Source organism: Talpa occidentalis, unplaced genomic scaffold (assembly GCF_014898055.3).
Source record: "Talpa occidentalis isolate TD23 unplaced genomic scaffold, MPIMG_talOcc4v2.1 talOcc4.3, whole genome shotgun sequence".
NCBI lineage: Eukaryota > Metazoa > Chordata > Mammalia > Eulipotyphla > Talpidae > Talpa > Talpa occidentalis.
In genome coordinates this window covers 760,673-776,567 of record NW_023603184.1, presented here as the reverse complement: position 1 = coordinate 776,567, position 15,895 = coordinate 760,673, and the positions used below count along the sequence as shown (strand labels likewise).

General features: G+C 40.0%; 1 protein-coding gene across 1 annotated transcript; it reads right to left on the bottom strand.

The window, feature by feature from the left end:
• Positions 1 to 440: 440 nt before the first annotated feature.
• Positions 441 to 1,394, bottom strand: LOC119254198 (olfactory receptor 5B12-like). Its single transcript, XM_037521319.1, has one exon. The coding sequence runs from the start codon at positions 1,392 to 1,394 to the stop codon at positions 441 to 443; it is 954 nt and encodes a 317-aa protein (XP_037377216.1).
• Between the last annotated feature and the right edge of the window lie 14,501 nt (positions 1,395 to 15,895).

Sequence of the window (15,895 nt, the reverse complement as noted above, 5' to 3'; positions counted from 1 at the left end):
GCTACATTAAGGAATGTATTTACAAATACTTAATCATTAAATTATACTATAAAAACAGGCTAATGCCATTTATCTCTTGAAATCATTTCTCAATTTATTCATGGTTATATGATATATGGGATTCCCTGAATGAGGTAAATTCTGGCCATATATTTAAATACATTTGTGACAGTTAATGTACTTATGGGAGTGTGGATAATTCTATAAATAAATGAAGAAATGTAATATAATAAAGTAGAAAATTTAAAAGAAGAATTATGGGTTCATTGTTGATTCTTCTCAAACTGTATTCCTGAGATCTCCTACTTGTCAAGACATGTTTTATAAATGTAAAAAAGAACTAGAGGGAAGCACTTTAGAATTTTACAAAGTTGTCGATTGAGAAAATCAGTAATTTCCTGGATACATCTAAATTGCATGAAAGTGCCTTATTGTTGATTCTATACATGTAGAAATATGAGCCCTATGGAAGACTTGGCCTTTCCCACAGTTCTTTTAAAGGCGCTCTTAACCTCTTTGTTCCTCAGGCTGTACACCAGTGGATTCAGCATGGGGATGATGATGGCATAGAATATAGATGCCATTTTGTCACTGCCCATAGAATGGCTGGAGTTTGATTCTAAGTACATGAAGATGCCAGTCCCATAGAAGATGGAGATGGTGGTGAGGTGGGAAGCACAGGTGGAAAAGGCCTTCTGATGTCCTTCAGAGGAGTGCATCCTCAGAATGGTGATAAATATAAACAGGTAAGAGACCAAGATGACCACATTAGAAAAGATAACATTGATGCCCACAAAAATAAATAAAACCAACTCACTTCTGTGGATGTCTGAGCAGGAGAGAGCCAGCACAGGAGGACCATCACAGAAAAAGTGATTAATCACATTGGATCTACAGAAAGACAGGCTGAATATGTTCCCAGTATGGATGGAGGCAGTCAAGACACTAAGGATATAGCAACCTATTATCAGATACTCACACATGTCTGTGGTCATGATAGTGGCATAATGGAGGGGTTTGCACACAGCTGCATAGCGGTCAAAGGCCATTGCAGCCAAGAGAAAATTTTCTACAGTGAGAAAGAGTGCAAGAAGGAACAGTTGAGTAGCACATGCATTGTAGGAAATGACATTGCTTCCAATAAGGAGTTGGGACATCATTTTGGGAGTCACATCTGTAGAGTAACATAAGTCCGCCAGTGAGAGGTTACTGAGGAACAAGTACATGGGTGTGTGCAGATGAGAGTCCACGAGGATCAACACGATCATCCCCAAGTTCCCAAACAGAGTGATGAGATAAATGAGGGTGAATATGAAGAAGAGTGGGAGCTGCAGTTCTGGTTCATCAGTTATCCCTACAAAAATGAATTCAGTCACCTCTGTACTGTTCTCCATTGGGGTCATCTGCAGCGTGTATGAATGTCCTACAACACTGAGAAAAGAGGAAGTGGGTTGTAACCATTCTTAAGAACCTTATTATGACTAATGGACTAATGTGTGACTTTAAGTGGAATTTTCAGATTTTAACATGCATATAACAAGAAAATGTCACTTTAAAATATTGATAGGTCATGCAGTGTTCAGGATAAAAAGACTCAGGAGTTAATACATAACCCAAAATTCTGTCTTCATAAGTGATTACACAAGGAAATGATAAAGGAATGACTTAATCAAAATCAGTTATTCATGAGGATACGTTTGCCTCCCAAGTCAAATATTCAAACACTGAAATGAAATATTCATGCAATAATTCAATTTATTACATTACAATTACCACTTTTCTATTTTCTTATTATATTAAAAAAACAGTTATATGCTGCCAAGAGATAGTTTAACATACCATGTTATTGTCTGCAATATTCTCATAGGAGATATAAAATGTGTTTTATCACACAGTAGAATACTACAGAAATTTATGTACAAGGAATAAAGACATGGAAATAATAAAATGAAAAGTAAAGTCTAGACAAGTCACATTGGGATGCCAACTCTAGCTCCACCACGTACTGGATGGTTTACTTGGCTCTTGCTCATTTTCAATCAGCCATCAGTTTTCTCTTGAACTCATTATCACTCTGGATATATGATGCAGACCAATAGTTTAAGGTATGACACATCAAGACGAGAACAGATTTATTGGTCTACATATGAACTGAAGGACTGCATGTTTCAATGTTACCATTCCATATTAGGATGAAATCTAATGTCCTATATCCTTACCAGTTCATTTGCTTCCATCAAATTCCTTCCACTCCTATTCCTTCTGTACAATCCTCCTATTTTTCAAACAATATTCCTCTTCTATCTATGAAGTTTCTAGTTCAGCTATGCCAAGTAAACATCCACTTATTTTCGGAGTCATTTTTCATAACTATTGTGTTGAAGCCTTACTTTTCTGTGTGTCCAATGGAGATAATATTGCCTGACTCTTAACAAGCATTCAATAAACATACATAGATTCTCTCAATTTTTTAAGACAGTGACCAGCTTTACCTTGGGATCCATTGTGTAGGTGAGGTCAAGGAGGGTTTCCATAGGAGAATGAAATCTGGGATTCTGTCATCTCACCCATTGCATTTTCTTTTGCATTAACCTCATTAGTCTATACAAGTGATGATGGTGATCTGGATGAAGGTGTTAGTGAGAAAAGTAAGGACCAAGTGTCAAATTCTAGACATATTATATATATATATATATATATATATATAAAACATGAATGAAAGCTTGAGCAATGATTAATTACATATCTTGCTTCGTGAAAATCTGGATCGGGATAAAATAATGTACTGAAGAGCATTTCCTTTTCTGAAAAAATCATCTTTCTTTTCTACAAAGTAAGAGAGTCTTAAATAACATTTTTCTAGGGACAACTAATTATAATTCATCCCCCCGGTCAAATTAAACTTCTGATAAGAATAAGAATTTGAAAATTTCTTAAAGGCCCTTTTTGATTTCTTATAACTCTTTCTTCTAATAAGGAACATCTTATGCTTTCTACTTCTACAAACATGGTTCTCTGGACATAAATAAAAAGTGCAATCTTCCTTACGTGATGTCTATGTCCCAATTCAATCTCACTACCTCCTCAAGGATTGACACTGGGTTCAAAATTTCTATGAAACATTCAGCAATTCTTCACCTAGAGACACTGTCTTCTCACTAAAATACGGAGTCTGTGATAATTTACTCTGTTACTTGCAATAATTCATCTTAGCTTAATTTAAACTTTATCTTCCCATTCAAAGGATTAATACTGATCATTAGACATGCAAACTTGAAGACTGAAACTGTGGTGGGCGTTTTCAAGCACTTGCTATTTGGGGGCACCATGTGTGTCCATGTATCCCAATTAATTATCTTGCAACAGGTGAGATATTATCCCCATTTCACATATGGGGAAGCTGAAACTTAGGGTAACAATGGAAGAAACATTGAAGACAATAAAGCTAGCAAGTAGGAGTGCTAAAGTTTGAAACTAAAGCATTTTTAATTAAAACTTGTAATCTAGTTCTTGGTAATTAAGAAATAGTCCTTTAACATTCATCCACAGTCTAAACTGTACTGCCTTCACCCTAGACACATACACAAAATTATTTTATTGTCTTATTAATAACTTAATGACCAAGTTATTTCTTTGATATCGGAGTCATTTTAAGAAATTTAAAAGTATCATCTTGCGAATCATCTATGCTTACAACTAATGAGAATTTGGGCAAATAACCAATCTTTCTGAACCCAGCCACATGATAAGAACTAGATCCACCATTGCTTACAATGACTTCCTTTCTGCTCCCTCAAAAAAAAAAAATCATCTAAAATTAAAAGAAGCATAAGATTCTCATAACATTCACAAACTGGAAAACCAGGTTGTGTGTAAGTCATAATGCCTACATGATACACAGGTCCCAAGATGCAAGATGTGCAGTGGGCCAAGACAGACACTAACTGATGCTTATTGTGGGTTATTCTTATTTCCTAATTCCAGGTAGAGGTCATGGTTTTTGTGCTTCAGGCCAGTGTCATGGCAAGTTAATCTCGTTTACATTATAGCCCTTTAGCTGGGTCATTTAACAGATAATCAAACCGGGTGCCCCAAGTCAGAAAATCTTAACAAGAAATATAGTCCTAAGAGCTCTTCATACTGTAAATTCCATAAATTCTTCTGTCTGATGTGAGAGTGATACATCTTCTGTCAGTGCACTTTATAATTGATTTATTAGCTTGATTTCCACTTCATGTCTTCCTTTACCATTTATACCTTTATACCATTAACATTGATGCCAGGTGCTCTCCATATTATAACTAATTTTCATGTCAAGATCCCATTTGAAACTGACAAACCCAGGGACCAGCCTAAATAGCTGATGTTACCACTCTCCAAAAGAGGAAGCTGAAACTGAGAAAGGCTTAATGACTTGTCCAAGTTATACAAGCCTGTACTTTGCAAAACAGGGACAGGATACTCTCCCATCTTTGAGTCTTGTGGGGTGATAAATGCATATGTTCCCTGAGGATCTGCATGGTGGTCATGATAGCTATCTTGTGTTATTAACCACAGATAAATAAAAATGCTCAAAACAGTCACTACTGGTTTCTGAAAAAACCCAGGGTGAAATGGCTACTTTGATATGTCTGCCTGGATACCTCTGCCCCTGCAAATTTATACAGGCTGTAAATTTAATCTAGAGGCTTACATTGCTCCCTGAACAATGCAACAGGCAAATCCAGCACATTCCCATGTGAGTCTCAGATCAGAAATTCAGTCCATAAGAGTAAGGAAACATCTTATGAGAGGTTCTTGAGCAGTTGGTCAAAAGGGTAAAAGTTCTCCAGAGCAAGGAAATATTAAGAAAAATTATGTGTTAGCTTGTAAGTTCCTAATACCAATTCTAGATTATCTTTCTCTTCTTACCTAAGCGTTTTCTTTTCTCACATAACTCACTTGGCTGATTGTAGCCTCTGTGTCTCCATCTGTAAACTAGAAATAATAAAGAGCTAGACCCCCATCCAACCCCTTGTGGGAGGTCTGCAGCTGTCATGAGAAACCCAGAGGGGTGAAAGGCGTGATCATCACGGTCATAATTAAGGTAATTATTATTTGCAGATATTTGTCCTGGTCTTTGTTACATGCTCTCATTGGAGTTCAGTTTGCAGGAAGGTCATTGTTGTACTAGATTGTTATGAACAATCATGTGAATGGAAGCATGAATGGTCCAAGGGGCTGTGGCACTTAGACTTGGGACTCCAATATAGCGTCCAAAGGAGTCCTGTAGGACTTGAAAGGTTAGGAGCACTCAAGGGATAAAGGCCCCTGAGAGCAACAGCTCTCTTCTCACACAACTGGAGACAAGCAATTTAAGTGTCTGTGGAGATGGCTCTGGCTTATGAAGGGAGATCAAGTGTTTATTTACATTATTTGTACGAATTTTCTTTGATAATACAAAATCAAGTGACATCATTACCTCTAGGAAAGCAATTTGACACAAACATTGGAGGAGAGGGACACAGGCTTTGTCATTAAGTCAAGTAGATCCCAGAAATTGTCGCCTCCCTTGATTCCACCTGAAGTATCTGCATATTGATGATAATATCCGCTCATTTATTATTCCCATGTGAATGTCAGCCTCACTCTTGGGCCCCCTGTATACAATGTCCATGCAACGCAAACATGCTTCCTACTCTCATGTTTTCTTCAGTGTAATGGAGACATTAAATATGAAGCAAACACACAGATAAGCATTTAATCATTAACACAACAGGTGCAGCATGAGGATATAAGGTAGAAATTTAGATGTTGATTGTGTATTTAGCAAATGATTGATCTCTAAGTGGTTAAAAAAAAAAAAAAAACCTTGACCTTCTAGTTCTTGGTTATACTGATATCTTCCACAAGTGACTCCAAAGTTTTCTGTGGGTTGGAAGAGAAAATGTGAATAAAAATAAGTATGGATATTAGTTGGATTGAATCATGCAATCCTAGTATATTTTCAAAGGACTCTCTCTGTGCCTAAGAAGAAAAGATTATATAATAAGCACATGATTTCTGTCACAATCCAAAAAGTGCCAATTATAAAATTATCAATATGATTGTAAGGGAGGCAGAAATATCATAAAGGTGACCAAAGAGCGGTAAGAAATAATCCTATCCATTCCAATCCCATTCAACTACAAAGACTATACTGGGAAACAGTTTTTGTCTGATCTCTGATGAAATTTTTAAGGTTATTCTAAATATTTTATGTTTCAATTTTTTCAAGTTTATTGGTATATAATTATCATATAACATTGTATACATTGAATGTACTTACCATAATTATTTTATATGTATATATTGTGAAATGATTACCATGATAATTTATTTATATCATACCTCTGGATCTTACTCATTTTGCGTCAAAGAAACTTTATATCCATTGAAAACCAATGGTCATCCCCCTTCTCAAAAGCCTCTGGCCACAAGCATTCTAGTTTCTGTTTCTAAATTCCACAAAGGAAGCTTAGGAAGGGAAATTTGTTGATATTGATCTTGGTAGTAGTTTCTCATATTTGACACCAAAAGCACAAGCAACAAAACCAAAAATAGGCAATTGTGACTATGTCAAACTAAAAGTTTCTGCATAGGTAAGGAAACTAGAAACAAAGTGGAGTGCAGAAAATATTTAGAAAATTGAAAAGGGATCAGTATCCAAAATATATAAGAATCACCTAAAACCTGACAAACACAACAAAAATAGCTAGATAGGAATGGACAAAGAATTTGCATAGACATTGTTCCAAAGAAAACATACAAAATGGCCACCAGGTTGATCCAACATCAGTGATCATCAAGGAAACATAAAAACCAAAACAGTGAGTTATCACCTCACACATGTCCAATATCTATTATTAAAACTAAAGTAAAATAAAAGATGAATAAAAGTGTTGGTAAGAATGGGAGAAATTAGAACACTCACAGAAATGCAGTAGAAATACACTATCAAAAACAGTATGGAATTTCTTTTAAAAATTTAAAACAGAGGGCCTCCCCGGTGGCGCAGCAGTTGAGCGCTGGGTTGTGAAGCTGCCCGCAGCCTCTGCGGCGCCGGTTCCATCCCTGGCTGCTCCCCGGCCACCGGAGGAGGGTCCCACTTGGTGCGCAGACCTCTCCTGCCGCCCGCTGCTCCCCTCAGCAGTGTACTTCGGTCCTTCTGCCTGCTCTGCTCCCCGCTCTGGCTCTGGTGAATTTTCTCACCCTCCCGAGCTTCTGACTGTAACCAGTGCTTGTATAAATAAATAAAAATAAATCTTAAAAAAAAAAATTTAAAACAGAAATACCATTTGCTACAGTAATTCCACTTCTGGGTATAGATTCAGAGGAATTGAAATTGGAATCGCAAAAAGATATTTTCACTTCCGGCTCACTGCCACATTATCCACAGGAGTCAGCATATGAAAACAGCCCAGTGTGCATCAACAGATGAAACAAAACAGCGTACACACACACCCTGGAGAACTAGAAGTCAGAAGGGGAACTAGCATCAGAGAAGAAACAAATCCTGCCACATCCAACAACAGGGTGAGGTTGGAGGAAGTGATGCTAAGTGAAATAAGCCAAAACCAGGACAGATACTGCAAGATTTTACAACTATAGTAAGTAGTCAAACTCGTCAATAGAGTGTGGAATGGTGATTGCCAGGGGTTGAGGGGACGGGGAAATAGGAATTAAAGTTCTAGTTTTACAAGATGAGTAAGTTCTAGAGATCTGGTCTTGGCATGGGTGCCTGTAGTTAACAATATTGTATTGGGCATTTAAAAACTGAAGAGGGTAAATAACCTCATGGTGTGTTCTTACTAGAATAGAAAATGAGGAAAAGGAGAAAAGAAATTCACTTTCAACTTAAAAGTTAGTCACAGAATAATCAAGTTTTTGTAAAACCCTCCTCATTCACCATCTCCCCCACCCCTTCCCCTCTCAGACAGCACAGAGATTATCAGTGGAAGCTAAAGTCTGTGAGGAAAGACTGCAGCACCAAGTCCTCGAGTTACCACTTTGTGTCTGAACTCAGAAGAGAGAATCAGCCTAAGATTATGTAACTCTTGTTAAGAACAACCCTCAGTGTCCCCAAAATGTAGGGACACCCTGAAGGCTCTTCTGGCCCAAGGAGAGAAACCTCACAAGTCTAGAGATGATTCACATAGATACAGACGTGAGTCACCAAGTTATAGCTATGACTCACATAGGCAAGTGGTGATTCAGATGAATGATCTAGAAACAGATCAAGTGCATTACTGTGTTTTACTGAAGTTTTCTCTGAAAAAGTAAGGCTGAACTACAACCCACTTCCCACTTGCTCCTCTGATGAAGATGGGTGTCTCTCAGGTGAGAGGACAGGTGTGTTTGTCCGCAGTTTCTTCTGTCACATGGAGACCATGACCACGATCCCCAGGACCTAATAATTACACTGATGCCTACTTCAGGGTTGATTGTGTCACATAAACTCTACCAGCCTTGGGCCTCCCTGGTGGTGCAGCAGATCTGCTGCGCAACTTTGATTCCTGGCCGGCCAGGGAGATACTCACATGGCACGGGAGACCTCTCCTCTCTCTCGCCCACTGCTCCCCTCAGCAGTGTGTTTCAGTCTGCCTGTTCTGTTCCCCACTCTGTCTCTGGTGAATCCTCTCACCCTCACGCGCCTCTGGCCTGTACCCCAGCTCTTGCATAAAAATAAATAAACCAAAAAAAAAAAAAAAAAAGGATAATGAAAACTTAAAAAAAAAAAAATAAACTCCACCAGCCTCGTGAAAAACAAGCATGATGGGAATTCCAAAACCAAGAGAGATCTTAGTGGTTTCCTCACGATTCCGTGCCCCGTGAGCGGTTAAGACAATGTTTGAAACTAGAAGTGTGACTTTTGAAGCCGCGGCCTGCAGGACCGCTGGGAAGTGCCTCAGTGAGGACTCAGGCGGGGACCCACCTGGCCTCCCGCGGTGGGCGGCACTGTCGGTTCGATTCCTGCAAGTTCCGCATTTGTCTGCCCTGCATGATCCTGTGCTCACCTACACCAGAGCACTTCTTAGGTCAGAATTTATTTCAATCTGCAGTCTTTCTCTTTATTACATTTATTTATTTTCCTACAATGTTCATTTTTGTACAATTTTTGATTTCTCCCCTCAGGGTGGTCCCCTCACCCCACCCCAAATCCATGGTCAGTTTTTACAGGGTATTTGTGTGTTTGTTTTCATCTCTGCTGATAATGAGGCTCAAAATTCTCTTAGAGAACCAGATTTTTCAATTCCAATCTGTGTCTCCAATCTGCTCGGCAACGCCCGAGCCTCTGGGTCCTGTCACCCTCTGCCCATTTAGGGGTCAACAAGTTCTGAAAGGAGGTTCATGAACAACTACAACAGCTGCTAAAAAGCCAGGTCCAGGCTCCTTGACTGGAGTTCAGCCCCTCCTTCCCCAGTCTGAGTGTCCGCATCACAGTGACTGTACCACCTCGATTTTCTTTCTCACCGCATCACAGTGATTGTACCACCTTGATTTTCTTTCTCTCGGATCCTGTGGAATACTGGCATCACTCCACAAGTCCTAAAAATAAGTCCTTGCTATCAAAACAAGGTTCAGCGTTGGAAACAACACTTAAAACACACGTTCTAGAGAGCCAAATGCTTGGTAGCCTCTTGAAGATGCTGAGAAGCATTGCAGCCAGCAAGCTGTTTAACTTGCCTGCCCGTGAAAATGTTTTTCTTTCATATGTAAACCTGTAACTCCCAGGGCATTCGTGTTTGGATAAAAATACTCCATATTAGATTGCGTAACCCATGAAATTCCCACCAACTCGGCCCCTGGGAGCAAGATGTTTCCAGCTTAAGAATATTCTGTGCCAACTTTGGGGGGTTATATGATGTGCCCATGTTTGTGGTTCTCATCCCCACGAGCTGGAACATCCTTGAAGACACTTTTTTTTGTCATGTTTACCTTTCAAATGCCATCAAAATGGCTGGAATGTATGATCAACAAATGCTTCTTGAATAAATAACTCAGAACTTTTTGTTTATCTCATTGATAATTAATTCCTGTGGAAAATGACGTAGTGAATAGAGTAACCAACCGTTCCCAATTGTCCAGAACTGAGGGATTTCCTGGGACTTGGGACTTTAAATGCCAAAACCACAAAGTACCAGGCAAAAGGGGACAAGTGGGTCATGCCATGCGATGGTGACTTAGTTTTGTTGATTTTTGTCTCATTGTCCCGTTTGTGATCTCTCTATCTCTCTCTCCCTCTCCCTTTCTCTCTGTCTCTCTCTCTCTTTATATATATATATTTTATATATATATATATATATATATATATAATATAGAGGAGCCCAGTGCTCACTATGAATTATTTTATTTAATCCTGATATCAATCCCAGGAAATAACTATTATTTTTGCCTCCATTTCACTGATGAGGAAACTAAGATAAAGCGTCCAAGCCTTGCCCAAGAATAAACAACCTTATCCCCTGGCTGGATCGAGAGCCTAGATCCTCTCTCATTCCAGAATGATTTCTGCAGGTAATCAAGAGAATAAGCATGAATTGCATTTTTGAAAATAAGCATTCAGTAATTCATGTGGAAAATAATGTGGACATACATAATCCAGCCCCTGCTGGGCAAGAGAGAGATGGAAAGAGAAAGAGACCTGGAAAGCCATTATCTTGACATTAATCCAAGAGGCAAGTAAATTTAAATATGAGCTTTTGATGTATTATAAACAGGCCAAGCAAGCCCTGAGCGATTTTTAGCTCTGAGTTATGAAATACAATCACATGAGCAGGTGGCCTGTATTTCAGCTTTCTATTTGAGCGCTGAGACCTATGCTAGAATGCCATTCCACTAGCCACACTTGGAAAAGGCCACCTGAGTCCTCAGGACTGGGAGCAGAACAGCAGACTGATGGTGGTGTAGAGCAGCAGAGAGAAAACTGGGGTCCGGTCTTAGCACTGCCACTCTAGCTAAAAGCCTTGAGGAGAACCACCTAAGGCTTTTGTGCCTCAGTTTCCTCATCTGCAAAGTAGAAGATGTTGGAAGAAACCAAGTTACAATGGGGTTACAGGGCAACCCCGATATAAAACGGGTTGCCTGACTGTGGGTCCCCACCCGCACCCTTAAAAGGGACTTAATACACCACTGCAGGCACACACAAAAGGTTAAAAAAAGGTTTATTTACAAGGGAAGGGGAAATGAGGAAATGTACAACTCAGGGAGAAAAGTGGGAGATAAAGTCTTAAATGCGTCCTACCCATTTCGCTGATCTGGAAACACAATGGCATGCTGAGAACTGGCAGAGAGCCAAGAGCCATGAAGCCAAGAGGGAGAGAGAGCACCAAGACCCACGTGTCTGGTTTTTATACCAAACCTGGCTTCTTGACTCCAACCTCAGTTCCCAGCAACCTTCCCTTTGGTGGTGATGGGATTTTTCTTTCCTAATGTCCTGATGGTTTTGGTCTGGAGTAGGGGTGGAGTCCACGAAGTCTGTATGGAATTAGCTCAGGACATCTTTTCCCCCTAACAGTGGAAGGTGGGAGAGAGACAACAGAAGGGATTAGAGTCTGGTTCTACCACTTAGCACCTCAGTTTCCCCATATGCATAATGGGGAGTTTACCCCTTTAAGGTCTCTTGTTAATTTTGAAGAGATCATGTGCATTAAATATAGAAAACATAAACTTCCACTATAAAGGTTCTCAATAAAACTCAATCCCCTTTCCTTGAATGTTCATTCAACCACTCAGTAAGAATCATGGAGCCTCTGTCAAGTGTTGGGTACTAAGCCAGGGGCAGGGGACACAAAGAGGAAGATGACAGAGCACCTGTCCTCAGCTGCTTATCATTTACTGTGACATGGTGACTCTCCAGCTATTGGGCCTTCATAAAAAGTCACATCACATCTCTGAGTCTCGATTTTGCCAACTATGGAACTAATTAAATGTTACAAGATGGCCTTCCCGGTGGCGCAGTGGATTGAGTGCAGAGCTGTGAAGCTGTCTGCAGCCTCTGAGGGAGGGTTCAATTCCCAGCCGGCCACGTGGTGTGGCAGACTTCTCCTCTCTCGCCTGCTGCTCCCCTCAACAGTGTATTTCGGTCAGTCTGTCTGTTTTGTCCCCCACTCTGTCTCTGGTGAATCCTGTCACCCTCCCACACCTCTGGCCTGTACCCCAGCTCTTGTATCAAATTAAATAAATCTTTGGTGTACAGGTGTTCTTTTGAATCAATATTTTTGTGTCCTTTGGGTAGATCCCTAGCAATGGAATTGCTGGGTCATATGGTAGCTCCATTTTTAGTAGACTGAGGAACCTCCAGACAGCTTTCCATTGTGGTTGGACCAGTTTGCACTCCCACCAGCAATGCAGGAGAGTTCCTTTTTCACCACATCCTCACCAACATTTGTTGTTGCTTGTTTTTTTGATATGTGCCATTCTCACTGGTATAAGGTGGTATCTCAATGTGGTTTTAATTTGCATTTCCCTGATTATAAGGGATGTTGAACATTTTTTCATATGCCTGTTGGCCATTTGCATTTCCTCTTTGGAGAAATGTCTTTTAAGTTCTTCTGCCCATTTCTTGACTGGATTGTTTATTTTGTTTTTGTTGAGTCGAGTAGTGTGAGTTCTTTGTATATCTTTGTGATCAGTCCCTTATCAGTTGACTGGAGTGAAAATATTTTTTCCCAATCAGTGGGGTGTCTCTCTGTTTTGGTTAATGTCTCTTTTGCTGTGCAGAAGCGCTTTTCAAGGAGGAGGAAGAAAGATCAGAGGGAGGGAGGGAGGAGCACAGGGGACTATGGTGATGGTGCACAGGTGCATTGGTGAAGGAAATTCTATGGGGACTACTCCTGGGGAGGGGAGGGAGCCAATATTGTTTAAACATGAACAATGATGTAAAAAATAAATAGAAGAAGAAAAAAAGATTATGCATACAAGAGCTGGGGTTTAGGCCAAAGGTGTGGGGGGTAAAAGGGTTCAAAAGAGACAGAATGGAGAGCAGAACACTGAAATACACTGCTGAAATACACTTGCCTAGCTGCTGAGCAGCAGGCAAGACAGGAGAGGTCTGCTGCGCCATGTGAGTAGCTCCCTGGCTGGGGATGGAACTCATGCTGCAGTGGCTGCCAATACCTTCATAGCACTGAGACTTAACACCTGTGCCACCAGGGAGGTCCGGGAGACACTATTATTGATACAAGAGATACTCGGAATGGAGAGAAGAGAAGTAGGGCCCCCACAGGGAGAGTCACTGCAAACTTGAAAGGCAGCATGGCAGCGCTTGGACAGGCTTCCTCTCCAGGGGCAGCCAAGCCCGCATGTCACTCGGCTACAAGGTGACCAACATCTGACAAAAAAAAAACAGGAATGTGCTTATAAGGAAAAAGGGTGATTCCTCCAGGGACATGTGGGTGCCCAGGCGCACGATATGGGTTGTGGCCACCAGCCAGGGCAGTTGTGGTGTGCGGGGTAATCTGCGGGGGTGGAACAGCTGGGGCTCAGCCACTTCCCCTGCCCAGGACTCAACTTCCTTGTCTGTAACATGCAATAGCAGAATCAAAAGAGCCATGTGTGTCTATGTACCCATCACTCCAGATCTTTATTCATGTTGTTTGTGAGGGAAAATGATCACAAAATAGACGGCTTGTTAATTACTTCAGTTCTGAAGTAATTAGATTTTGTGGCGATGTTTCTATGCATTATTCATTTTCCTACTGATTTGCTTGTGGGAACACTTGTAAACTTCTCTTGTGTCATTGAGGGTTCGCCCCCATGTTAACATTTCATGTTTCTACTCTGTTTTTTAATTGCTTAAAGCCAGAGACTGTTTCCTGTCTATTCCTCAGTGCTTGACCTAATATCTCTTACATGCTAGAAGCAGCCGTTATGTTTTAGTACCTAGACTGACTCAAAATAACTTAAAGCAGAAACGTGGTAATGCAAAGGCGGCCTTGAGGTTCATAGACTCAAAGGGAAACTGAGCAAAAGGCAGGAACCAAGAGCATCTCAGGATTGAGGAATAAAAATCAGAGCAAAAAACCCATTTCTTGTCTGGATTGACTCAACCAGAACCCCATCCCTGGGGCTAGTTAGCTCCAAGCTTTCACGCCTTCCTGGCATCACTGTTTTGCATTCAGATTTGGTGGAGTAAGAGCTGCTTGTGGACTGAGTTTAGGACTCAGGCCTGGTCCTCTTTGAGCTTCTGCACTTTTCTCCACGGGGATCTGTGTAGGGACAGACAGGAAAGACCTTCCTGGACTCAGCCTCCACAGACTTAAGTGAACACTCACTCACTGGCAACTCTTCCTTCAACTCAGTGATTAGGAGATCATTTTCCAAGGAAGTCAGAATAATTTTACAAAGAAGAAAGGATTCTGGATACATCAAAAAGTAACCAATGTCTGCAGCAACTGCTGCTCAAATAGCCTTTTAGATAGTGACGTGCTCACTCGTAAAATGCTGGAGAGTTTGCCTGAAGCAGAGATGGTTCACCTTAACCCGGGCACACAAGCAGAACTGCTCTGAACATTCTCCACTGGTAGAATGTTTCTGCCTTTAGTTCTGACAGCTGCATGCTTCCAGACTTTCCTTGGTGGGTTTGGAATTTGTAGTTCAAATTTGAAAATCTTAATCTTTGGGAATACTGGCCAGAGTTGGACACCAATTTAGGGTATTCCAAACTTATTTTCCAGTATTTCTCTTCATGAATATGATACTTCATTTGTTGAATACATCTGCCTAACTTCCTTCTTATATCTTTCTTGTCCAGAATAAATGTTATCTTCTTCAATTCCCCACCTTGGAATCCATTCTTTCTCTATTATTCCATAGGATTTTATACATATTTCTGTTGGTTTTTATCATCTTTTACATAGATTTAAAGTTATTTATATGCAGGTGTTGTTGCCTCATTAGTTTATGCTACAAATTTCTTAAAAATAGGAGCTCTGTTGAATATATCTTTTTTAAACATTGAATTTTTAGATATATTTTATACAGAAAAGTGCATAACAAATTTATTTAAGAACTGTGAATATAAGAGCTATATTTGATTTTCTATTTTTGAAAACATTTTCCTGTGATCTATATCTATAGCGACACTAAAAAAAAAGTGCATTGAACAACTAGGTAGAACTTAATTATCATTAAATATATATTCTTCTACACACACACACACACACACACACACACACACACACACACCAGAGAACTATCAGCAGATACACATGTGCACTAAGATATACCAATATTGTTTATTATTACCCTAAAGATGTCAGATGAGCATAAACAAAGACCTATATAACCCAATTTTATACTTTCTTATTGGGTTGTTGGTCTTTTTTTCACCAATTTCTACGAATTTTTAAAAAACGTTTCTACATACATATATGCTAACTTTTTGCTAGTTAAATATGCTATGAACGAAAATCATATGCCCCATCTCCCCCCTACATACACACATCCCCTTTATGAAACAATGACACACCAACAAGTGAGAATCCCACGTTATGAACAGAAGGTAGGATTATTGTGTTTAAATGTGCTGAGTGGTGTGATCCTATAGAAACTTCTCTATAGTTCTCAGAAGTTTCTCTATAAAAATGTGATTTCTCTATGGGGACGCAATTGTTCTCATCCAGTTTAATAAGGACTAGTCTTAATTGCCTGTAGAAGTAATGAAGTGAGAAGCTGGTGGACCACCTACTTCTAATCTGAGTGGTTTGTTTTTCTTACAAGCTCTTGCCAACAAGAAGCTTCTTCCATATGCAATCCCACATCATTCGTAGGACCTGGGTCCCTGGTGGTCAAGAACTCCTAGCAATACTATCATTAAAGGGAAGAAGAAATTTTTTAAATATTTTCCCAGCTATACCTTGCTTGACCTTAGCAA

What these genes read in the sequence shown, in the direction of transcription:
- LOC119254198 (XM_037521319.1), bottom strand. Translation starts at nt 1,394, where the DNA reads ATGGAGAACAGTACAGAGGTGACTGAATTCATTTTTGTAGGGATAACT.